At 43.5% G+C, this 26,035-nt stretch overlaps 2 protein-coding genes across 11 annotated transcripts in view; one reads left to right on the forward strand and one right to left on the reverse strand.

Moving 5' to 3' along the window:
* The first annotated feature begins 56 nt into the window (after positions 1-56).
* Positions 57-10,101, forward strand: ORC6 (origin recognition complex subunit 6). 2 transcript variants are annotated; one of them, XM_089318842.1, is made up of 8 exons: positions 445-566; positions 1,721-1,850; positions 2,550-2,622; positions 3,353-3,516; positions 3,732-3,821; positions 4,953-5,065; positions 6,125-6,193; positions 9,636-10,101. In XM_089318842.1, the coding sequence occupies exons 4-8, from the start codon at positions 3,389-3,391 to the stop codon at positions 9,761-9,763; spliced, it is 528 nt and encodes a 175-aa protein (XP_089174968.1). In that variant the 5' UTR covers positions 445-566; positions 1,721-1,850; positions 2,550-2,622; positions 3,353-3,388; the 3' UTR covers positions 9,764-10,101. The 2 variants fall into 2 exon arrangements, with proteins under 2 accessions (XP_002721606.1, XP_089174968.1); XM_002721560.6 differs by lacking the exon at positions 2,550-2,622 and having other exon boundaries at positions 57-566.
* A 7,422-nt stretch (positions 10,102-17,523) lies between these two features.
* Positions 17,524-26,035, reverse strand: part of MYLK3 (myosin light chain kinase 3) — a 69,148-nt gene continuing 60,636 nt past the window's right edge. For all 9 annotated transcript variants that reach the window (XM_008248379.5, XM_051833906.3, XM_051833905.3 and 6 more), the window contains 4 exons: positions 24,130-24,258; positions 22,318-22,470; positions 19,741-19,873; positions 17,524-18,830 (listed from right to left, as the gene is read on the reverse strand). In XM_008248379.5, coding sequence (XP_008246601.1) covers positions 18,771-18,830; positions 19,741-19,873; positions 22,318-22,470; positions 24,130-24,258 — 475 coding nt within the window. In that variant the 3' untranslated portion in view covers positions 17,524-18,770. The remainder of the gene's footprint in view (positions 18,831-19,740; positions 19,874-22,317; positions 22,471-24,129; positions 24,259-26,035) is intronic.

Genomic DNA, 26,035 nt, shown 5'->3' on the forward strand with positions numbered 1-26,035 from the left:
TTGAAGCCCCGCCCTCTCTAGCCCCGCCTTCCAGCCGGGGAGACAGCTCCTCCATTGGACCGCTTCTAGGAACCCAAGTCTCGCGTGTTTATTGTCCCATGCCACTTAACGCTGGACTGACAGGCTTGGGCTCCAGCCGGTCTGTTCACACGATGTGACAATAGGCCGTGTGTTTCAAGGCAGGGGCGATCTCTCCAGGGCACATACGAGACAGAAGGAGGGAAAGGCACTGTTAAACGAGTTTCTCAAGAAGGAAGGAATTTAAGGAGGGGGAGCCGCCCTCCGCGTTGGCTACATCCGCCTTTTCGAGAGCACTTGTGGTGCGCAAGCGCAGGATAAAGAACAGGATTGGGTTCTCAGCCGGAGGCAACCTCTCATTCCAACCAATCAGAGTGCGCAAGGGGCTGGGCCTGGTTGCCACTGGCCGACGCCACGTCTGCGCGCGGGTTTCGTCGTGCGGCTGGCGTTCGCGCGAGTGCTTCGTCTTTTAGAGTCAGTGCCATGGGATCCGGGCTCCTCGAACGCCTAGCCCCGCGGCTGGGCCTCTCCGATCCCGACCTGCTGAGGTGAGTCTGGCTGCGCACACCCGGGCGGGGCCCCAGCCTCGCGGCCCTGGGCTCTCAGGCGAGGCGCGCCCCCTCCTGCCTGACAGGCAGTGCGGGAGAGACGGGGTGCGCCGGGGCTCGGCGGGATTTAGGCTCAGCTTCAGGGAAAACTTCCTAGCCGTAGGTTTCTGTAAGCTGACAAGAAAGGGCGTGTGAAGACGAGGTCTGGGGGATGCTCGGCAGTAGGAAAAGGAGCGAGTCGGGGAACGTCCATCGGTCCGCAGCCCCCTGTTGAGGGCGCGTTGACAGCGATGAACCAGGCGGACCCTGTGGGAGTCCCCGCCTGCAGTGGCAGAAACTGCGGAGGGCACTCATTAAACCAGAGGTGGGCAGCAGTGCGGCCTGGCGGCTGCCTTCAACAAGATTTCAAAACGGCCTCGAAGGTGGAGCCGGCAGCTATGGGAAGACGTGGCCGGACCGGCCCGGAGAGAGACGGCGGTCTGCGAAAGCCTTGTTACGGGAAAGATCTCTGCGGGATCCAGGGTTCGAAATGAAGCCCTTGTAGCTAAAGCGTGGGTGCCTCAGCAGGCAGCCAGGTCTGGGGAGGGAAGGAAAAGACCACCTCTTAAAAAAATGCGAAGCCAGACCTGCCCTCGGTCGGCGCGTGGAACAGCCATTCCCAGCGGTTCCTAGACCACCACCACTGGCAGCGTCTTGGCACTTGTTAGAAATACGAGTTCTTGGGCCCCACCCCAGGCCTGCTGATCAGAAACGGGATGGGAGCCGGCCGGCCACTTTCACACGCCCCCGAGGTGTTTGCTGGATGCCTAAAGTTTGAGAACCGCTGATTTGAAGGAAGGGGAAAAGCAAGAGCCCTGGTCTAACCTGCCTGCCTCTGTGATTGTTCATGCTCGTCCTAGCAGTGCAAGGACAGAAGGGTTGCTTTATGGGGGACTTGATCGCACTTTTGCCAGAAACCTCTTGAGCTCAGTGATGCCTGGGATCTGGGTGCTGGTTCTGTGTCCGAGAGCTTCCTCTCCCGAGAGATGTCTCTTCATTCCCATCCCTGGATAAACGTGCACGGTAGTTGGGCTCAGGATGAAGTCCAGCAGGCTGTAGTTACTGGGCAAACTTCGGGAAAAGAGTGTTGGTGAACACATCGCCTTTGTAACTAGGAAAGCAGAGGAGTACTTACGACTGTCCCAGTTGAAGTGTGTTGGCCTCTCTGCCCATACCACCGAAACCAGCAATGCCGTCATGTGCCTGGACCTCGCAGCTTCCTGTATGAAGTACCCCTTGGACAGGGTAAGCAGATCCTTTGGAATATCTTGTACTCCAGTGCAACACTGAACTTGAACATTTTACATTTTGATTATTAGTTGGACTAGACCCTGGTCAAAACTTTCATGCTTTGTTGTTGTTTGGGTTTTGTTTTGATTTTTTGGTGGGGAAGGAGGACAGGGAGAGATCGTCCATCTGTTCATTTACTCACCCTGGCTATTATTAGAATCATTTTGTTGAGTTGGAAAAATTTTTGTTTTTGGCATTATTCTCTTTATAATCTCTCTCTCTTTATAATCTAACCACCTCTTTCTTTTTACTAGAGGTCATCTTTCACACTTCTCTAGCTCATTCTCCTTAAGCGCGCATTTTATAACCCATGTATGTTTCCTTCCCTGTCACAGAGAACAGGCTTAGTCAGGAAGAATTGTATGTTGGGACCAAATGTCAAGCTGTTTCCTCACCATTTAATTGAGGATAAAAATATCCATTTCACAGGATTATTATGAGGATTAAGCAATATGCTGTATATAACATACCTAATAGTACCTGTGTCACAGTGGATACACTTACCTAAAAACCAAGCTTTATTGGCCTCCCATTCCCTTACCATCAGATTCTGCAGCCTCTCTTGAACCCAGACCTAAAGCTACAGTATTTACTAACAGACCACGTACTCCAGTGACTCATGGCTTTGTAAATACAACACCTTTCTTATCATAGAATGCTCTTCCAGCAAGTGCCTGTGTGTCTTATGTGACCCTACCTTGCAGTGACATCCTCTGTGAAGCTGTCCGTAAGTCACTGGTTTCCCATGGGTGTTGATCTGTTTCTTGGTTCCTTGCTCTCTCCCTTTCCCCTTCTATACACGGCCCTCCTCACTCTCACTGCTTGCCTCCTTCCTTTTCCAAATAAATTGCACTTTGGCACCTTTGTTGAAAACATAATTAACCATCTATGAGTCTCCCATGTTTTTTTTTAATTCACAACTTGACTAAGTTAATACTAGGTGATAATTTAAATTTGTCTCCTCAAAAGCAATACTTAATTCTACTTGACGTGTTTGTGATTCTGACTAAATGAAGCTAAATGAAGTCATTTAAGGTAAAGGGACTTGCCATAGAATTAATTTTGAAGAGGTTTTTTTTTTTTTTAGGATTTATTTTTTATTTATCCGAAAGGCAGAGTTACAGAGAGTAGAGGAGAGAGAGATCAGCCATCCACTGGTTTACTCCCAAAATGGCCAGGCCTAAGCCAGGAGCCTAGAGCTTCTTCAGGTTCTATAGTGGGTGTGGGAGCCCAAGGACTTAGGCCACCTTCTGCTGCCTTCCCAGGCACATTAGCAGGGAGCTGGATTAGAAGTGGAGCAGCCAGGTCTTGAACTAGAGCCCATATGGGATACCAGCGTCACACTCAGAGGCTTAACACCAGCCCCAATTTTGAAGAGTTGATACCACTTATTAAATAAGTATTTAAGGATACTAATATATGAAAGCTATGATTTATGTGTATGTTTCTTTTCAAAGGCTTATCTAATTAAACTTTCTGGTTTGAACAAGAAGATGTATCAGAGCTGTCTTAAATCTTTTGAGTGTTTACTGGGCTTGAATTCAAATATTGGAATCAGAGACCTAGCAGTACAGTTTAGCTGTACAGAAGCAGTGAACATGGCTTCAAAGATACTGCAAAGGTATGAAAAATAAAGAGCCTTAATTGAAAATTTATACTGATAAAGCAAAATTGTCTACTGTTCTATTCTGGTTAATTTTCTGTCTTAAATAATAAGCTAGAATGACAGCACATATCTCATGTGTTGTAAAAGTTTGTAAGTTTTGATTTGCATTTTCAGTTCTTTCTGTGGTTATATTTTCTGACAAATAATTCTGTAAAACGCCTGTCACTTAGGTATGAATCCAGTCTTCCTCAGACACAGCAAGTAGATCTTGATTTGTCCAGGCCGCTTTTCACCACTGCTGCAGTACTCTCAGCGTGCAAGTAAGTGTTCCTTTAACATTCAGGAAAGTGGGTTTTTTTAATTCTCAAAGAATACTTTAATTTAATTGATTTTCAACTCAGAGCACGTTTTCCCCTATAAATAACATTAAGAATAGTGGCCAAGTGACCACATTCTCAGTTTATCCCGTAATGTAGCTGACAACTTGGAAATAGTATTGCCACAGATCACTTTGCCAACTGCTAGCTATATACATAAACTGAGTATTCAGAGTCTTTTATAAGTGTTGAAGTCTGTCATTAAAACAGTGGTAATATGTGATTTTTTGCAAATACTACAGATGTTCTGACAAGTAATTTATAAAACATTGCAATATTCTTTACCTAAATCTTAAGGTTGTATGTTATCTATATGGAAACTGATATCTGAAGTTGTCTTTTTTATCTTCCCAGAAAACATAGAAACCAAAATTCAGTTGGCCTTTAAAGAATGGGTTTCTCACTACCCAGCCATTAATTTTGGTATGCTTAGCTCTGTTACCTACATACTTAAGAGTGATTCATTAATATTTGTAGAAAATGTCCCTTTAATTCAACAAAGGTATGTGTACATAGGGAGAGAAGAAGGCTATTTTAGAAACCAGTGAGAACGGTCAAGTAACCCCTTTTGAAATCATTACACTGAACATAAAAGGTCTACACAGATCTGTTATCCTGAATAAGAAGTTTGCTTTGTGTTTTTTATTAGTGCTTCCTGGGAAGCATTATTAGGAGGGTTTGGGAGGTGGTCCCTCCCACTCCCAGGCTGAAAGTATTTCGGCACCATGGATTAAGATGCTGTGATTGTTGTTCAGCAAATTAGAAACATCTGAGATTTATTAAAAAGCATTCAAAAAGGCATGAAGGACTACAACAAATGTTTTTTCTGTGCTCCGTTATAAAACAGATCCCACATGCATTTTAACTCTCTTGATCCAATAAGTGATGAAATAAAGAGCTTACAAAAGCATATTTGTATGCTATACCTGATGACATGCTTGGAATAAAGGAAGCACTAGATAGTTGGGAGCCCTTAACAAAGTGTGGATAAGAAAGGAAATAGGTTGATCATCTGTTTGACCAGACAGGAAAACTATTTTGGTCTTGAGAAAACCAATTTATAATCTTTTGTAGGATTCTAAAACTGAAAGTGGATAAAAACAAAATGGTAGCTGCATCTGGTGTAAAAAAAGCCATATTTGACCGACTGTGTAAACAATTAGAGAAGATTGGACAACAGATTGACAGTGAGTATTATATAATTTAAAAATGTGTCATTTGAGAATGTAAACGCCAGGGCCAGCGTTGTGACATAGTAGGTTAAGCTTCTGCCTGCCATGCCAGCATCCACAATGGGCACTGGTTTCCCAGCTGCTCCTCTTCTGATCCAGCTCTCTGCTATGGCCTGGGAAAGCAGTGGAAGATGGCCCAAGTGCTTAGGTCCCTGTATCCATGTGAGAGACCCGGAAGAAACTCCTAGCTCCTGGTTTCAGATTGGCCAATCTCCAGCTGTTGTAGCCATTTGGCAAGTGAACCAGTGGATAGAAGAACTCTCTCTCTCTCTCTCTCTCTGTAACTCTGCCTCTCAAATAAATAAATAGATCTTTTAAATACAAAGAAAATGTAAAAGCCAAGTTGTTTGTTTTAAGATTTATTTATTTATTTGAAAGGCAGAATTAGAGACAGGCAGAGAGAGAAATTTTATGGGGCTGGGCCAGGCCGAAGCCAGGAGCATCATCTGGGTGTCTCATGGTGGGTGCAGGGTCCCAACTTGGGCCATCTTCTGCTGCTGCTTTCTCAGGCACATTAGCAAGGAACTAGATTGGAAGTGGAGCATCAGGATTTGAACCAGCACCCATATGGGATTCCAGTGCCACAGGTGGCAGCTGTACCTGCTATACCACAGTATCAGTCCCAGTGTGCATACATGCATTAGTTGCTTTCTGAATTCTGTATAAATTTAATGGAAGCCAGTTTTTTAGTAAGAAAATTTACTTTTCTTTTTTTTCAAATAAAGTAACCTGGTAATTTTTTTTAACTTATGAATCCATTCCTGGAAAATAGATTCTGTTTTTAACATACTGTAATGTAGCTGCCGGCCTCCATATACAGAGGCCAGAATAGTGGTGATTCTCAAGTCTGGCAAGAGAAGCCCAAGTAAAGAAGAGGACAAGATATTTGCCTTCTCTTTATCCTAGCTATTGGTCAGTCAAGGTTTCTAATTTTTATGTGTGATCTAAAATATGCCCAATTATTAAAATTGAGAATAGGAGACAAATTAACCTTGATAACACCTTTTCTTGTAGGAGAACCTGGAGATTTAGCTGCTCCACCACAGAAAAAACAGAAAGCAGTGGATGAATTGCCAGCAAAGAGTAAGTCTTAGTAACGCTACTGATAGCTGAAATTAGTGCGGTGGGATTAGTGCCGTGAACACCTCTGTACCACTTGAGCAGCTTGCCTGACAAGAATCGTTTTTTTGCTGCTGTTGTTTTTTTAATTTGAGAGGCAGAGACAGACAGATGGAGAGAGGGAGCTCCCAAATGCCTGCAATGACCAGGCTAGGCAGAGGCTTCATGGCTGAAGTCAGAACCAGGGACTCAGCCTAGTCTCCCATGCGGGTAGCAGGAATCCAGCCATTTGAACCATCTCTGCTGCCTCCCTGAGTCTGCGTTAGCAAAAAAGCTGGAATTGGGAGCCAGAACCATGAATCAAACCCAGATATTCAGTATGAAAAGTAAGTGTCTTAACTTGCATCTTAATCATTAGGCTAAACACCAGTCCTGAGAGTCAAGTTTTAAATAAATCATGATTATTGATCATTTGATAAGACCATTTTTCTAAGTAGTTCTGAGTGGTCATGACAGAAGTATTATGTTATTAAGAATATGTCTGAAGACAAACTACTTGGGTTCAAATCTTTAACACTGTGAAAAGAACTTCAAACACATTTGATACTTTAGTTTATAAGAGCGATGAATGATTTGTGGATTAGGTAGCACTTAGACCTGAAAGAGGATCAGAGAGCTCCCTCCATCCAGCAACATGAGCAGCTATCTCTTACAGACCAAACTTGAGCTTTTGTAGACTAAATAGGAAGCAGGACAGAAATCACCTGATTAACTATGGCGAGGCATATGCTTTATTTGGGCATGGTCTGATGGGAGGTCCTTAGTTACAGGGTTTTGGCTGTTTATGATTTGCAGAGGTGCATTTTTTTGTTGTTTTTATTTTCCATCATAGCTACTGTTAGGAAAAGAGTTGCAGATTGGTGCCTCCTCACATGGGGCACCATAAATGTTAGGAAAAGAGGCTCAGAATAGAGAGGAGGCAGTGTACGAATTTACAGCCAGACTGAATTATTCAGAGAAAATAAATTTGTAGAGGTGGGTGACTAACTGCCCGCTTACACATGATGGAACACATGGACCCCCAGGGGCCCAGCCTTTTTATATTTTAGGAGGGCTAGGGATGGGGGTGGGGTAGGGAGCAGCAGGCAGAGGGGAATTCCTGGAACTGGTCTTTCAAGTGTTGGAGCAACTGGTTTTTCAGGTGGCCCCTGGGGGTGGGGTATGAAGGCAATAGGGTATGAGACCCAATTGAGATTCAAGGGCAAGGAATACATTCCAATGTTTATCTCTTTTGGGCAATGAGGGAGAATGGCTGAGGCTTATGTCTTTGTTCCATCAGCGACAAATAATGTTTCCTTGTTAGTTCCAGTTTGCTCATGTGAAGAGCTGCAGCTACAGAGACCCTCAGATTAATGGTCTCCTATTTATCACTACCTGTTAGCTTGTGATTTTTTTAAAAAGCTAGCCTCATTTTCCTAATCTATAAAATATGATTTTTTAAAAAGATTTATTTATTTATTTACTTGAAAGTCAGAGTTACACAGAGCAAGAAGGAGAGGCAGAGGCAGATCTTCCATCTGCTGGTTCACTTCCTGGTTATCCAATCCAAAGCCAGGAGCCAGGAGCTTCTTCCAGGTCTCCCACACAGATGCAGGGGCCCAAGGGCTTGAGCCATCTTCTACTGCTTTCCCAGGCCATAGCAGAGAGCTGATTGTAAGTGGAGCAGCCAGGACTCGAACCAGCGCCCATATGGGAGGCCAGCACTGCAGGTGGCAGCTTTCACCGCTAAGCCACAGCACCAGCCCCAAAATAAGATTAGTGTTAGCACCCACCTCATAGTATTGTAGTGATGGTTAAAGTGCTTAGTTCTGTGCCTATCAAGATCAAAATAAGTGCTTGATAAATGTTAACTAGTATTAGATGTCTTAGAATTCTTAGTCCCTATTATATTAATTAGTTAAATACTTCAGGCAAGTTTACTTTTTTATTTCATTTGTAAACATAAAAATTTTAAGATTACTTTTTTTTAGAAAACTTATTTAATAAATATAGATTTCAAAAGTACAAATTTTGGGTTATAGCGGCTTTTCCCCCCATAACCACCCTCCCACCCGCAACTATTCCATCTCCTACTCCCTCTCCCATCCCATTCCTCATTAAAATTCATTTTTAATTAGCTTTATATACAGAAGATCAACTTAGTATATACCAAGTAAAGATTTCAACAGATTGCACCCACCCAGACACACAAAGGATAAAGTACTGTTTGAATACTACTAGTTTTACTGTTAATTCAGATAGTACAACACATTAAGGACAGAGATCCTACATGGGGAGTTAAGTGCACAGTGACTCCCGTTGTTGATTTAACAATTGACATTCTTATTTATGACGTCAGTAATCACCCAAGGCTCTTGTCATTAGCTGCCAAGGCTATGGCTCTTGAGTTCACAAACTCTTATTTAGACAAGGCCATAATCAAAGTAGAAGTTCTCTCCTCCCTTCACAGAAAGATACATCCTTCTTTGATGGCCCTTTATTTCCACTGGGATCTCACAGAGATCTTTCATTTAGTTATTGTTTTTTGTTTGTTTGTTTGTTTGTTTGTTTTGCCACAGTGTCTTGGCTTTCCATGCCTGAGAAACTCTCATGGGCTTTTTAGCCAGATCCAAATGCCTTAAGGGCTAATTCTGAGGCCAGAGTGCTGTTTAGGGTATTTGCCATTCTATGAGTCTGCTGTGTATCCTGCTTCCCATGTTGGGTCATTCTCTCCTTTTTAATTCTGTCGGTTATTATTGGCAGACACTGTTCTTATTTATGAGATCCCTTTGACACTTAATCCTGTCTTTATGATCAATTATGAACTTACACTGATCACTTTAGTAAGATGGCATTGGTACATGCCAACTTAATGGGATTTGGAGTCCCATGGCACATTTTTAGCTCTACCATTAGGGGTAAGTGAGCATGTGCCAAATTGTACATCTCCCTTTCTTATTCCTACTCTTATTTTTAACAGGGATCAATTTTCAGTTAACTTTAAGCACCTAAGAATAATTGTGTTTTAATTAAATGATATTTAATTAAAATGGTATTAAGTAGAAAAAGAAAATACTAAAAAGAATAAAATAGTAAACTGTTCCTTGACCGTCAGGACAAGGGCTGATCAAGTCATTGTTCCTCAAAGTGTCAATTTCACTTCTACAAGTTTCCTTTTAGGTGCTCAGTTAGTTGTCACAGATCAGGGAGAACATAGGATATCTGTCCCTTTGGGACTGGCTTATTTCACTCAGCATGATGTTTTCCAGATTCCTCCATTTTGTTGCAAATGACCGGATTTCATTTTTTTTACCACTGTGTAGTATTCTATAGAGTACATATTGCCATAATTTCTTTATCCAGTCTTCTGTTGCTGGGCATTTAGGTTGATTCCATGTTAAGATTACTTTTGATAATTTTCTTTCAGAAACAGAGAAGATAGTAGAGACCTCACACAAACCACAGAAAGATGAAGACTTGACACAGGATTATGAAGAATGGAAAAGGAAGATTTTGGAAAATGCTGCCATTGCTCAAAAGGCTATAGCAGAGTGATTCAGTTTCCAAAGACTATTGCCTTAAAAGCAAAGAAGCTAACACAAGGGCTGATGTGTGGGCAGTATGTTGACCCTTAACATCGTAATGGGTCAACCACAGTGCCTCACTTGACCTGGGCTTCCCACAGGTCTGTGCCCTACTACAAAATTAGATTGGAGCCACTTTGCTTTTTTGTTTTGTTTTAAGCAAAAGGCAGTGTCCTTCCCTATCTGCAGTGTGAAATATGTGCTGAATGGAATCTTACAGATTTAAGTCTTTATGTAGGCTTTTTGGTTTGACTAAATCGATGTGTTGTTGTACAGACTAAGTTAATAAATGTCATTTTTTATATGCAAGTTGCACTTGTCAGTTTGGAGGAATCTTTGATGGGCTGAAGTCTGTCCACTCTAGTAGGGAAAAACCCACATTCATGTACACTAAGCTCATTACTCACCAGAGCACAAATTTGTGTCAGACTCTGGGCTTAAAACTGTGGTCACCCACTTACCACCTGTGAAACTTTGAGCAAATTAGTCACCTTCTTTATGCCTCTTCTGTAAAATAAATAGGAACAAAAATTATACTACCTTAGATAATTTGGAGAAGTATCTGAAGTAATACATGCAAAGCATTCAGCATAGTACTGCTGTAAGTATTCTATAAATATTAGAATACAGAGTTACACATGGAGGTCTTGCATAAAGAATTACCCATTAGCACCATATTATGAGTCCAGCAATAAACCAGTTTTTCTTTTGATAGCCTCATACTGAAAAATGTAATCTTAGTAAATAGTACTTACTTTAAAACTGGAAGACAGCAATAAGTTGTTAGGGGCATCGTGCCAGACATGATTTTTAACTAAAATTAAGATCATGGCAATCTGTTCTGTGGCATAGTAGGTTAAGCATCCACCTGCAGCACTGGCATCCCGTATGAGTGCCAATTTCAGTCCTGGCTGCTCTACTTCCTATTCAACTCCCTGCTGATGGCCTGGGAAAGCAGCAGAAGATGGCCCAAGTGCTTGGGCCCCTGCACCCACATGGGAGACCCAGAAGTGATTGCATCCAGATTTTTTCATCTGTTCAAAATGGCATCAGCAATAACAGTGGTTACTTTGAATCTTCTGCAAGTAAGGCATAATTCTATACCTACTGCTTAGTCCTGGAGTGACTGAAAGTGATTCTTTCGGCCCTTCTAGAAATCTAGAAGACCATGCTAAGGAAATAGGATCCCAACATATGCAATACCTGGCAAGTCCTGTGGTATTGAAAAACAAACATGAGCTTTGGAACCATACACACTTGGTTTGAAATTCAGGCTGACATTTCTCCTCAGACAATCTCAGAACTTCCTTTAGCCTCAGTTTACTCATTTATATCTGACTTGTGGGGATTAAAGGTTATATTTGAAGTGCATGACAAGACATTCACTAAATAGCAGTTTTGGCTACCACTTTGATCTAGAATGGGTAAATGACTCATTTATTTTAAGAAGTAGGTCAGGGCCGGTACTGTGGTGTAATAGGTAAAGCCACCACCTGTGATAGTGGCATCCCAAATGGGCTCTGGTTCAAGTTCCAGCTGCTCCACTTGCCATCCAGCTCTCTGCTATAGCCTGGGAAAGCAGTAGAAGATGGCCCAAGTGCTTGGGCCCCTGCTTCTGGCTCCTGACTTCAGATTGGCCCAGCTCTGGCCATTGTGGCCAACTGGGGAGTGAACCAGTAGATGGAAGACCTCTCTCTCTGCCTCTCCTCCTCTTTCTGTGTAACTCTGACTTTCAAATAAATAAATTTTTTTTTAAAAAAAAAGGTCATTTGTTTATATTTGGTGCCAAGATTTTGATTAGTTTTGAGTCAGATCAATATACTCTTCACAATGTAAAATTAAGCACGCTCACTGTCTTAAAGTATTTTTATTTATTATGTATTTGAAAGGCAGAGAGTGAGTGAGAAACAGGTCTTCCATTTGCTGATTCACTCCCTAAATTCTCGCAAGCGCTGGAGCTGGGCTCAGCTAAAAACAGAACTAAGAAATTAACATAGGTCTCTCACATAGGAAGCAGGGACCCAACTACTTGAGCCATGACCTGCTGCCTCCCAGAGTGCTCATTAGCAGAAAGCTGGACTCAGAACCGGGAGCAGAGCCAGGACTTAAACCCAGGTACTATTATGGGATGTGGGTGTCCCAAGTGGCATCTTAACCACTTGGGCCAAATATCTGTCTCTCCACTTTTTCTGATTTAATAAAATACATACAAGACTTACCACCTTAATTTTTTTCACTTTCCTTTTTATTTGTTTTAATTTTTTTAAAGGAAGACAGACTTTCCATCTTCTGGTTTACTCCCCAAACGCCTGTAACAGCAGGGGCTGAGATCAGTTGAAGCCAGGAGCTCCTCAATCGATCTTTTCCACATAGGTGGCAGAGACCCAAGCACCTAAACCATCAACCTGCTGGTGCACATTAACTGAAAGCTAAGTAGTAAATTGAACCCAGGCACTCTGACACAGACCACTGTGCCAAACACCACCCACTTAAAATTTCTTGTGTGTGCTGTAGCAAATAATGACATTGTGTTGCAGCCAACCTCCAGAATATTACCCATTGAACAATTCCCCATTCCTCTCTTTTCCTAAACACTGGCAACTACCATTCTTTCTGTCTCTGACTTTGGCTAGATATTCCATATAATGGAATCATACAGTATTTCTTTGAGACTGGCTTACTTAATGTCTTTAAAAGTTCATCCATGTTGGGGCTAGCACTGGGGCTTAAAAGGGTTAAGCCGCTGCCTGTGATGCTGGCATCCTATATGGATGCTGTTTCAAGTCCTGGCTATTCCACTTCCAATCCAGCTTCCAGCTAGTGGGCCTGGGAAAGCAGTGGAAGATGGCCCAAGTTCTTGGGCCCCTGCACCTTTGTGGGAGACCCAGATGAAGCTCCCAGCTCCTGGCTAGCAGCCATTTGGGGAGTTAGTGAATGGAAGATCTCCTCTTTTCATGACTGAATAATATTGTTTTATATATATAGTCCCACATTTTGTTTATCCATCCATCCATCCATCCATCCATCAATTGCACACATGGATTGATTACTCCTTTTAGTTGTTTTGAGTACTGTTGCTATGAACTTGGATATACAATATCTGAGACACTGCTTTCAATTTAGGAGTAGGGGGAAAACCCAGAATTGAAATGATGGATCATACAATAATTCTGTTTTTAAACAGATGCCATACCAGCCATAGTGGCTGTACTATGTTACATTCCCAGCAACAGATTATAAGTGTTCCAATTTCTCCACATGCTTGCCAACATTTATTTTCTGGGTTTTTATTTTTTTAACAGCCATATTAATTGGATATGAGGTGGTGGTGTGGTTAGGACATTTCTCTAATTTTTAGTTATGTTGACCATCTTTTCAGGTATTTGCATATTTACTTTGGGAAATATCAATTCAGCCCATTTTTTAATTGGGTTGTTTGGGTTTTGTTGTCAAGTTGTAGTTTTCTATATATTCTAGAGATTAATCCTTATCAGATCTGTGATTAGCAAATTTTTCTGCCTTAAGTTGTTTTTTCCCTCTTGATATGTCCTTTGATGCACAGGAGTTTTTAATTTTGATGTCCAGTTCATCTGTTTTTACTGTTATTGTCTGCTTTTGCTATAATATTCACTAAATCATCACCAAACCAAAGTCATGAAGCTTTCCCCCTACATTTTCTAGGAATTTTATATTTTTAACTCTTACAATTAGTTCTTTGTTTCATTTTTAGTTTATTAAGCATATCCATTTTTATACTATTTTGATGGAATTCCAAGAAATCTGAAGTTTCTGAGTCTTCTATATGGACTGAGAAAAACACAAATATTGTTTGTGACTTTTTCCTTATGACTTTAAAACAACTAATGGTAATTATGTTAATTATTTGAAATGTAGTAGATCTATGCTTATTTCTTAAATTTGTGGAGGAATTGCCTGCCTTAAAGTGGTATTGTCCAAATGCCTTCCTAGGACACGAATTCTTTCTACAACTTTAGCACATTCACACTGCCAGTGATGGAAACTTAGTACTTCGTGAGTCTGTCTCTGTAAAAACACTTTGGAAATAGTTTTTAACAGCTCCTCATGGATTATTCAACTGATTTTAAAAATTGTTTTATGAAAGTTTTCAAATATAGTTTTCCAAGGAAAACTTGGGAAAGCTATGGGGAAATGGAATGAAAAGTTTATTTTTGGTGCAAAAAATTTTTGAACTACATGCATAATTTTTTCTTAATATGCATTTCCCTGAGCTTTTTGAAAACTTCAAACTGTATTGCACTAAAAAAAAATCCTGTATTTATTTAATTTTTTTTTGACAGGCAGAGTGGACAGTAAGAGAGAGAGCCAGAGAGAAAGGTCCTCCTTTTGCCGTTGGTTCACCCTCCAATGGCCGCCGCAGCCAGCGTGCTGCGGCTGGTGCACTGCACTGATCCAAAGGCAGGAGCCAGGTGCTTCTCCTGGTCTCCCATGGGGTACAGGGCCCAAGCACTTGGGCCATCCTCCTCTGCACTCCTAGGCCACAGCAGAGAGCTGGCCTGGAAGAGGGGCAACCGGGACAGAATCCGGCGCCCCAACCGGGACTAGAACCCAGGGTGCCCATGCCGCAGGCAGAGGGTTAGCCTAGTGAGCCGCGGCGCCGGCCACCTGTATTTATTTTCAATAAAGAAGGTCTTCCAAAAGGAAAGAAAGTGTATTACAACAAAATAAACTCACATTTAAATCCCATTTTCTATGAACTTTTCCAAGTACCCTCATATTTGAAGCCATACCAATCAAACAGACCCTACAATTAGTAAGATTTTTCCTCACATGCTTAACTAACTATACCTCCCATTTTCCCTGAAATCATTTAACCAAATTACCATATCACACCTCATAAAATTAATAATAATTCATTCTATCATCAGATGTGAAATTGATAATTAAAATATCCATATGTCTCCAGAATGGAGAATTTATATCACTTATCCCCTTCTAAACATGTTGGACTTTAATTGCCATTGTTATTAAGTGAATGAAGCACTCATTTCACTTCTCTATGTTGGAAGCTGGTTTTTCAGGGTCTGTCTGGGCTAGTTCATTCTTTTCAAACTATCTTGGATAACTTGAGTTCAGACACCTTTCCCTGAGATCCAGACACCTAAGAGCTATAACCAGTATGTTATGGACCTGCCACAAAAGTTTTACCACAACCTTGACATCATGGTCTTTTTGGATGTCCACTGAAGGAAATTCTCAGGATTCAGCAGCCTCTCATTCCCTCTACCCAGAACTGTTAACAAAAGGCCGTAAGACTTATGGCCGGCGCCGCGGCTCACTAGGCTAATCCTCCGCCTAGCTGCGCCGGCACACCGGGTTCTAGTCCCGGTTGGGGTGCCGGATTCTGTCCCGGTTGCCCCTCTTCCAGGCCAGCCCTCTGCTGTGGCCCAGGAGTGCAGTGGAGGATGGCCCAGGTGCTTGGGCCCTGCACCCCATGGGAGACCAGGAAAAGCACCTGGCTCCTGGCTCCTGCCATCGGATCAGCGCGGTGCGCCGGCCACATCGCGCTGGCCGCGGCGGCCATTGGAGGGTGAACCAACGGCAAAGGAAGACCTTTCTCTCTGTCTCTCTCTCTCACTGTCCACTCTGCCTGTCAAAAATAAAAATAAAAAAATAAAAATAAAAAAATAAAATAAAAAAAAAAAAAGACTTAACTCAGCCCTACTACCAAAATCCCTTCCCCAGTACCAGAAGATTCATGTCAACAGCCTGACAGACACAAATCCAGATGCCAGGAGGAGGAAGAAAGGAGTAAGGACATTGAAAGATGGGGTGGTGCTGTGGCATACTGGGTAAAATAGCACCGGCATCCCACATAGGTGCCAGTTTCAGTCCCAGGTGTTCTGCTTCCAATCCAGCTCCCTGCTAATGCACCTGGGAAAGTAGTGGAAAATTACCCAAGTTCTTGGGCCCCTGAACCCATGTGAGAGACCCAGAAGCTCCTAGTTCCTGGCTCCTGGCTTCAGCCTGGCCCAGCCCTATCTGTTGCTGCCATTTGGGGAGTGAACCAGGGGATGGAAGCACACTTTCTCCCTTTCTGTAACTCTTTCAAATAAATAAACAAACCTAAAAAAAAAAAAAAAAAAAAAAAAAAAAACACACACACAGACACCTCTTAATGAACAGTATTCTCAAGAAAGAATGAAAAAGACATTGGTCGTTGAGATCAGAGTGAATCAAGAAATTTCTATTCTTGCTGGTAATTTTATATATTAGAGAAAGCTACTCTATGCTTAGATAGACCTGGTATTTGATAACCTATGATATGAGTTCTGTGAAACCTTTCTCTTCCTGACTTGATACCAATAATTTATATGGAATCTATATATAATGTTTGAATGTATTTGAATGACTTCCAGTATACTTCAGTTCTTTTCGATTTGACCCAGTGAAGAAGCACCAAGAAATTTCAAGTATTCCCATGTGTTTTAGAAGCCTGAAGTCAATGAGATGAAACCTTGCACCAAGAACTGAGCTGCGGCCAGTGCCGTGGCTCACTAGGCTAATCCTCTGCCTGCGGCATGGGCACCCTGGGTTCTAGTCCCGGTCAGGGCGCCGGATTCTGTCCCGGTCGCTCCTCTTCCAGTCCAGCTCTCTGCTGTGGCCCGGGAAGGCAGTGGAGGATGGCCCAAGTGATTGGGCCCTGCACCTGCATGGGAGACCAGGAGGAAGCACCTGGCTCCCGGCTTTGGATCAGCGCAGCATGCCAGCCGTAGCAGCCATTTTGGCGGGTGAACCAACAGAAGGAAGACCTTTCTCTCTCTCTCTCTCTCTCTCTCTCTCTCTCACTGTCTAACTCTGCCTGTCAACAAACAAACAAAGCTGAGCTGCAAAGCAACTGTAGGAAAGGAATGTAAAGAAAGCAGGCTATTTGACTAAAGCATACTAACTAGGGCAGATGATTAGATTTTTCCGGCTTTCAAATGTTTGAATTGCAAAAAAGGGAACTGTGGTGTGATGTTTCAACTTTCAGTAGCAAATAAATGTGTATATAGAAGAACTTATTAAAACTGACCTATCTGAGTTGGTTTTTTAAAAGAGAATGGAGGGACTGGCATTGTGGCACAGTAGGTTAGGCTGCCGCCTGAGACACTGGCATCCCATACAAACACAGGTTAGAGTCCCGGCTGCTCCACTCTCCATCCAGCTCTCTGCTAATGCACCTGTGAAGCAGCAGCAGATGGCCCAAGTGCTTGGGCCCCTGCACCCACATGGGAGACCCAGATGGAATTTCTGGCTCCTGGCTTCAACCTGTCCCAGCCCTGGCTATTGCGGCCATTTGGGGAGTGAACTAGCAGATACAAGATTCTCTCTCTCTCTGTCTCTCTCTCTCTCTTTCTCTCTCTCTCTCCGCCTTTCAAAAAATAAACTTAAAAAACAGAGCAAATGGAAACCTAACTCGGGTTTAGAGGTGTGGCCTGTGGGAGGGATGAGGATTAGACAAGGTCCTCAAGGTACAGCACCATGATTGACACTGCTAGCTTTGTAGGAAGACACCAGGGGGTCTCACATGACACCCGCTGTCTCTTGCCACTGCCCCTTGCCCCTTGCCTTTGTGCTGCTTGGGACTCTGCTGATGAGATAGCCATCACCAGGTGCAGCCCCTCAATCCTGGACTAGGACCAGGAGCCAAAATGGACTTCTTTATAATTTACCCAGTCTGTATATCCTGTTATTAACAACAGAAAACTGTTTCTAAAATATCTTTTTATTGTTTGCTCAAATCAGGGTCAAAACAAAGTCCACACTTGACACTGAGTTGCTAATTTTTAATTATAAAAGCAGTACATGCTCATTTAAAAAAGAAACAAAATATTCAAATGGTTCAGAAAGTTATGAAGTGAAAAGTGGTTTTCTTTCTCTCCCAGTCACCCACTTTTTATACCCCACTGTTCTTCTGCATATCCTAGAATTTTTAATGTACATGGAAGCATATGTTTCTGCACAGATGGGATGATACCACATATATGTTCTATCATTTTGATAATGAAAAAATGCCCTTCAAAATCTGGATCTATCTTTAACCACTGCAAGGTATTCTACTACATGGATGTAACAAAATTAATTTAACTAAGCCCAAGCTGACAGGCACATGTTGATTATTTCTGCTGGGCCATTAGCAATAGTGCTATAGGAAACATCATTTTGCATAAATCTCTATATTTGTCCAAGTACTGAGGGGTACATTTCCAGAAATGGAATTGCTGGATAAAAGTGTGGACATGACTTTTATTTGGGCCCACACCCAACAACATGCAAGACCGGAAGCTCGTGACCAAGAAGGCGGGGTGGGAGGGGGCAGTCATCATGGTGAAGAATTGGTTGGAGGCAGCAGGTGCACATAGAGTTTAAAATTTTCCTTTAATTCTAATTGCTCACATTTAAAGTGGATATATTTTGAAATGTGAAACAATATTAAAGGATGCACATTGATGCTGATTCTCAAAAGGGAGCCTAAGTTAAACAAGTTCAAGGATCACTGTCCTAAATCCACAATGGTTGACACTAGGGCAGGGTAATACAAGCAAATGTCAGTTCACACCTAAGCAAATCGAAATTCTAGGACTTCCTTGTGCTGGAAGAGATAATACTGAATAGCGTGCCCCTGCAGAAAAGCCTGCTAAGTTCTTTAATCACAGTAAGTTTATAATTTAAACTCCACTTTCCTACCTATCTAAAGCATGCCTACTTATCACCAAAAATAGGTGTACTTGGAAAGTAAACACAGCATTTCAAACTTAGGGCTCTTACAAGGGAGAACCAAAGCCCTCAGCGTGCATTCCTTACAGCCACTTTCTATCTGCAACGAAGGCCACAGTCATAATCTGTTTTACAAAATAAGTGGAATCAATATTTAAGCCCGATTATGTAAAGTCATCTCTTCACTTCACCACTGCCCTCGATAATTTCTAGGCCTGTTGGAGCATCTGAGTTGAAGATTAGGGACACGTTGGAAATTTCCTTAGCCTGTTGGCAGCAGTCACCACGTAGAAATGTTTCTTGAGATAAAAGAGAAAAAAATAAAGAAAAAGTGTACTGTTAGACCAGTTGCTTTAGGAAGAAACAATGAAAGGTTTTAAGCAAGTCTGCCACTTGATTTCATTTAAAACGAATCACCCAAAGGGGCAAACAAATTTCCAGACCAATTACAGTACAACAGTAGCATTTCTGGGGCAGTGGGAGGTAAACAGGAAGTGAGAAGATGCTATCACGCCCCTTTTATGTGAAAAACACAGCATCCTACAACAGTGTTTCTCAGACTGTGATTCATAGCCACCAGTTGGTCATGAAATGAAATTTGTGGGTTGTGAACAGGACTTTACTTAGTAAGACTAAATGTCATAAAATGGAAAATACCAGAGTGTGTCACAGACTGTTGGAGGAAATGTGTATACAGAGCTATTGTGAACATGTATGTGGATCCTGTGTACTGCCTCCCTAGGTAAACAATTTCATTTTAGTTTTCAGCGAGAGTCTGAGCACCACGAAAATGCTTCTAAGATAGGCTTTATGTCCAAGGTACCAAAGAGTTCTGTTGTAAACAAAATCGTGAACTTGGAGACCTTAGCAAGGCTTTCCAGCCCCCATTTCTGAAATGTGGGGTGATCCAGCCCCAGGCGACAACAGGAACTTGAACAGCACTGCCATGGAGAACATATGCTCAACTCCACTCCACCACTTCAAGTGACAAATACAAGAGACTACAAACCAAACATCACTCTAAGCCAGTGATTTTTGGTCTGTGGCATTTTTAAATCGAGCTAAACGGTTTTTGGCAAGAGAGAGATTTTTCCCGCTAAATAATCTTCCTATTGAGAACCAAAATGTAAGTAAAAACTTAGCTACAGTTCTTTCTTTCAAAGGCATATTAAGACAAGCATTGCCTGTACAAAAAGAAAAGCAAAATACCTTCCATTTTCTCTGGGCCGTGTACTTCTGCAGCAGTAGTTGGGATTTGAGACGAACTTTGAATTTGGAAGCTTTGGCAGGCAAATGATTGAGCCACTCATGTTTCAGGCACTGTGTGGCACTCATTCTGCAGCTGTGAAATCAAACAGTAGTTGAGGCTTTTAGTGGGGTTTGCCCTTTTCCAGTTGTCCAAAAATCTGTTCAATTGGGTAGGGAGCCTGAGTCTATGGAGATTAATGACTTAGGCAGATTCGTGCTGTGCACCAGAAAGGAAACTCCTTGTATCAAAAGTTCCCCTTCCTTAAAAGTGCCAGAAAGTTGTCAGTGAAGTGTTCCCTGATGTCTAGAGAAGGAATGTCTCCCACTTCCCAGACAGGGCTGGGAGAGGGAGGCAGGCCATAGGACGGCCAGCCTGAATCTGCTCTTAAGAACAGAAGACTTGGGGCCTGCGCTGTGGCATAGAAGGTTAAGCCTCCACCTGCAGTGCCGGCATCCCATATGGATGTTCCAGTCCCAGCTGCTTCACTTCCAAGCCAGCTCCCTGATAATGTGCCTGGGAAAGCAGTAGAAGATGGCCCAAGCCACAGGGCCCCTGCCACCCATGTGGGAGACCCAGAAGAAGCTCCTGGCTCCTGGCTTCAGCCTGGCCCACTCCCAGCTGTTGAGGCCATTTTGAGAGTGAATTAGAGACATTGGTGATGGCTCAGTACTTGGGTCCCTGCCACCTACATGGAAAACTGAGTTCTGGGCTCCTGGCTTCAGCTTGGCCCTGCCCTGGCTGTTGTAGACATCTGGGGAAGTGACCTAGTGAATGGAAGCTCTCTCTGTCTCTGTCTCTCTGCCTTTCAAATAATTAAAAATAAATAAGTAAGGCCAGCGCTGCGGCTCACTAGGCTAATCCTCTGCCTGCGGCATGGGCACCCTGGGTTCTAGTCCTGGTCAGGGCGCCGGATTCTGTCCCGGTCGCTCCTCTTCCAGTCCAGCTCTCTGCTGTGGCCCAGGAAGGCAGTGGAGGATGGCCCAAGTGCTTGGGCCCTGCACACGCATGGGAGACCAGGAGGAAGCACCTGGCTCCCAGCTTTGGATCAGCGCAGCATGCTGGCCATAGCGGCCATTTGGGGGGGGGGGGGGAGAACCAACAGAAGGAAGACCTTTCTCTCTGTCTTCTCACTGTCTAACTCTGCCTGTCAAAAAATAAATAAATAAATAAGTAAAAATACTTAAGTGTTAAGCCACTTCCTGTGTTGTCATGATCCCATACGAGCACTAGTTGAAATTTCAGCTGCTCCCTTCTAATCCAGCTCCCTGCTGATGTACCTGGGAAAGCAATGGATGATGGCCCAAGTGTTTGGGCTCCTGTCACCCATGTGGGAGACCCAGAGAGAATTCCAGGCTCCTGGCTTTGGCTTAGCCTAGCTCTGGCCTTGCAGCCATTTGTGGACTGAACCAGCGGATGAAAGACCTTTCTCTCTCTCTGTCTCTCTCCCACCCCTGCCCTGTCACTCTGCCTTTCAAATAAATAAAATAAATCTTTAACAAAAAAAAAAATTTAAAAAGAAGATGAGACTTGAAAGAAGCTCATTTCTCCTTCTAGACCACGATGTCAAATGATTCACCCAGATTAGAAACGTGTTTCCTCTCACACAACCTTTCACAAATCAGAAACAAAACTGTGAATGTCAGGGACCTATGATCGGTGTTAGAGCCCGGATTCTTCCACCTTACTCCTGGGTTAGTAATGCCTTCGGTTATTTTCCATCTACTCTAGTGTCTGAAATACGCAGCCTTCATCACCAAGAGATGAGATAGTCAGACTTTCACTGTAGAGATGCTGTATAAGTGCTTTTCAGGAGGGCACACACCCTGAAATTAGAGGTATGGCCGCAGTTTCTGCTCAGGCAGAAAACAGGCTGAGGATGGCACCTCCCTGCACACACAAAGGAATGTGGCAGTGGGAGCAGCAGGGGCTAATGGACATGAATTGGTACCAGGGGTATTTTCAGGAATTTGTAAATTTGCAGGAGCATCTAAATGGGCCTGTCTCTGAAGATTTACCACACAGCTCTAATCCCTATGTTAGACCACCAGACCGAATTCCCTTTCCCAAATCCTGAAGTTGTTGTATATAACCTTGCCTATGTGCCTGCTGGTTTGTAGACTTGCTGGTACCCTCTAAATAAAAGTGGGAGCGCATAGCTATCCAGTGGTGCGCTCTTAGAATGGACGCTCCCGTGTCCTGTCTCCCCATTTGAAAAATCCCTTTATTTCACTATAGAGAATGACAGCACCTCATCTAAATTTTTCTTCAACATGAGCCTCTTATAAGTGATAACTTGGAAATAGGAATCATTCGTAAATACACTCCTTTAGAAGTTCTACCTACATTTTACAATCCTAGCAATTTATCTGGAAATTAATTTCCTTTGTCCCTTTGTCTACTCCCTTTAGTGTTCCAAAGAAGTAGCACACTACTTCCCTTCATAGGAACAAAGGACTGTTGGCCTCAGCAGTCCTGCCCAGCACCCAGCCCAGGGGTCGCCATCAGAATGGAGCATGAGTGACAAGTTGTAAAGAGACCTCTTCTCTTTGACCAGCAGCCGGGAAACAAAGTCCTTGGCCTCCTCCGACAGCCCTTCAAAGGTCTCAGCGTCGAAATCCCAGCTGCAGTTCACAATGAAATTCATGGTCTCTGCATCTGTTTCCCCTAGAAACGGGGACAAGCCACTGAGTCTACAGGAGAGAGAAAAGACTGTCAGTATTTTGGAGCTACGTTTGCCAACAGGCATCAAGACAAAGAAGAAAAAACTTACAAGGTCCAAGCAGGCCTAACCAGAACCAAGAGAGTTCGGAAGAAAAGCAACCCCCTCACTTCTGCACAGAGTATAGAACAATGTGTTTGGGCTTGCACCGCGGCTCACTTGGCTAATCCTCCGCCTGTGGCGCCGGCACACGGGGTTCTAGCCCCGGTCGGGGCGCCGGATTCTGTCCCGGTTGCTCCTCTTCCAGTCCAGCTCTCTGCTGTGGCCCGGGAAGGCAGTGGAGGATGGCCCAAGTGCTTGGGCCCTGCACCCTCATGGGAGACCAGGAGGAAGCACCTGGCTCCTGGCTTCAGATCTCAGATCAGTGCAGCACGCTGGCCGTAGCAGCCATTTGCGGGGTGAACCAACAGAAGGAAGACCTTTCTCTCTGTCTCTCTTTCTCACTGTCTAACTCTGCCTGTCCAAAAAAAAAAAAAAAAAAGCAATGTGTTCATTAAGGGGAGGCAGTGGAAGGATTAAAAAATTGAAGGCAGGAAGGGTATTCAGAATAAGCCTCCATTCGAACTCACAATTGAGATGAGGGCCCAACTGAATACCCAGCTATCAAGTACATCTTGATTTAATTTAAAAATAGTTTTCCATGTGTCGGAGACAGCCAGGCTCATTTAGATAATACCCAGGCCTCTGGCCAAAGGAAAATTGGCTTGATTTGCCTCCTACTACAGTGAGGGCAGAGAGGCAGGACAACCTCCGCGGCTGTCCCCCGGGGCCCTAAACCTCCCCAGCTGGTGCAGCACACATACACAGTGTGAGGACAGGGAGCAGCAGTTACACAAGAATAAGAAGACCAGAGGCAAAACCTGACTTTGCCGGGCCTCTGAGCAAACAGCCGAGGAGCCTGCCACACTTGGGGAGAGAAGGAAACAGGACGCGCAGGCTGAGAAGTGGCAAGGTGAGAGGACCCAGCAAGCCCCATCCTGCCCCCCCCCGCCCCGCCCCTCTCTAAACCCCTTCAGGGCACTCCAGCCCCACCCACCCCCACCCTGTGCCAAAGGCCTTTAACCTCAGTTGTTTGCCAACCCAGAAATAACAGGAAATTAATTCCATTCCCTCCACACCCCCAGGGTCAGCCTACAAGCAATAACTAACAGGAACTGATCATCAATACCCGAATTCCCTCCTCCACAGCTGGAATAACTCGGAGGGGCTGACGGATTCCGGAGTCCTCCAGCAGAAATAAAGCAGGTTGCCCACCGTTGGGTCTGATTCCTGGGTCAGTAACACCTTTGGCTATTTTCAGTTATTACTTTATATCCGAGGATCAAACAACTCAGAGGCCCAGCCGATGACTTGACAGAGCTGCTGATCTCCAAGAAATGAGGCATCGAGGCCTTCTGTTCTGAGGACTAACACCTCCATATCTAAACATGTTTTCTACATTGACTTATCACTGATGACTTGGAATTAGGATCAACTTGTAAATATGGCCCCTGGCTTAATAACACACCCCTAACTGGCTGCCTTTCTTTCCCCATCTCACCACCCTACACGCCTATTGGTGTTTCCTGGGAAGGAAGTAAAACAGCTGGCTGCCCTGATTCACTCTGAAGCCAGAACCCTACACACTCACAGCATGTAGGTGATGACGCCCACGCTCCACATGTCCGTGGGGAAGGAGACAAACTCGTAGTTGACAACTTCCGGGGCCAGGAATTCCGGAGTACCGAAGTTCACCTTCAGCTTTTCCCGAGGCTTGTACCTGGGGGAGCGGGGAGAGAGGACCATGGGAGTGAGGCTGGACAAGTTCCCGGTGGGAGGAGACATTCTCCGGGCTCTTCCAGTCACTTATGTTGCCTGGACCTCACCCTGGGGAATGGTCACACCCCAGGCCCCAAATGCTCTAAGTCATGGGTAGAATCAGAAAAAAGTCCTCATTCTCCAGCCCTTTCCAATCTGAAGAGATGTGAAGATATCTCGCTCAGCATGCAGCTACACGCGCACCCAACTGGAGTGAGTGCACCCAATTGGTTGGAGCAGTGATGGTAAGAATGAGAAAAAAGAGTTAAAGATGTCCATCACCACTAATCATTAGGGAAACACAGACAAAAACCACAGCATAAGATCACTTCACACCCCAAGGATGGCTACTGTATTTTAAAAGAAATAAACAAAAAAATGAAAATATTAAGTATAGACTGGTTGTGGAAAAATCAGCACCTTATGCACTACTGGTGGGAAAGTAAAATAGGGCAGCCACTGTGGTTAATCACTGTAAATAGTATGGTGGTTCCACAAAAAAATCAGAAATAGAATTATCATAGGGTCCATTAATTCTAAGTCTGGGTATATACTCAAGAGAATTGAAAGCAGAATCACCAAAAGATATTTGCACATCCACGTTCATAGCATTATCCACAATAGCTAAAAGGAGGAAGTTACTCAAGTGCTCACTGACAGGTGAATGAATAAGCAAAATATGGCATATACATGGAATGGAATATCACTTAGCCCAAAAAGGAATGAAATTCTGACACATGCCACACATGAGTGAACCTCAAGGATGTTATGCTAAGTGAATTAAGTCAGGCACAAGAAATGCTGCATATTTCTGCTGATCCGGGGTACTTGGAGAACCCACTTTTACAGAAACAGAAAGAGGAAAGGTGCTTGCCAGGAACTGGGAGCAGAAGGAAAATGAGAAGTTATTATTTAATTGCTATCAAAGCTCGGTTTTACAGATGAAAAAGTTCTGGAGATGGATTGCACAACAATGCAAATAGCCTTAACACTACTGAATTGTACAGTTAAAAATTAAGATGGTAATTTTTTTCTTCTTCAACTAATCAATTCATTTATTTATTTTAATTAAAAAACATAATTATGGCATACAACATGTTGTTCCGATATATGTGTGTCATCATATACTTATTATTTTGTGGTGAGAACACTTAAAAATTTATCCTCTTACCAACTTTCAAGTATACGACATTGTTGTTAATCTTGTTGTTACCTCACTGTACAATGGATCTCTTGAACTTATTCTTCTTGTCTAACTGAAATTGTTTTATCCTTTGGCCAACAACTCCCCAGGGCCACAGTGGTCGGGCCCACACTCCACATGTCCTTGAGGAAGGAAACAAACTCGTAGTTGACAATCTGCTAACCACCATGAACTCTCTATCTCTGTGTGTTCATCTCTCTTAGATTCCACTTATAAGTGCAATCATGCAACATTTGTTTTTCTCTGCCTGACTCATTAGAAAAGCTCTGCTCATGAAGCTTAACAAGAGACCGCCACTGGTTTCAGATGCAGGCTGCGAGGCAGGTGCGAGGAGCCAGCAGAGGCCGAGCTCAGGAAAGCAGCCCTGCCTCCACAGGACTGAGGCTCTGCCTTCTGCTGCTTGCAGGTGGAGCAAAACTTACTTGAGAAAAACAGTCATGGAGTACACACACACACACACACACACACACACCCCTAAAACCTTCGGGAAGAGTTGAAAATTCAGCCATGATGTGAAGGACCTACCCAGAACATA

Source organism: Oryctolagus cuniculus, chromosome 18, assembly GCF_051225735.1.
Source record: "Oryctolagus cuniculus isolate XC-2025 breed Fujian yellow rabbit chromosome 18, ASM5122573v1, whole genome shotgun sequence".
Taxonomy (NCBI): Eukaryota; Metazoa; Chordata; class Mammalia; order Lagomorpha; family Leporidae; genus Oryctolagus; species Oryctolagus cuniculus.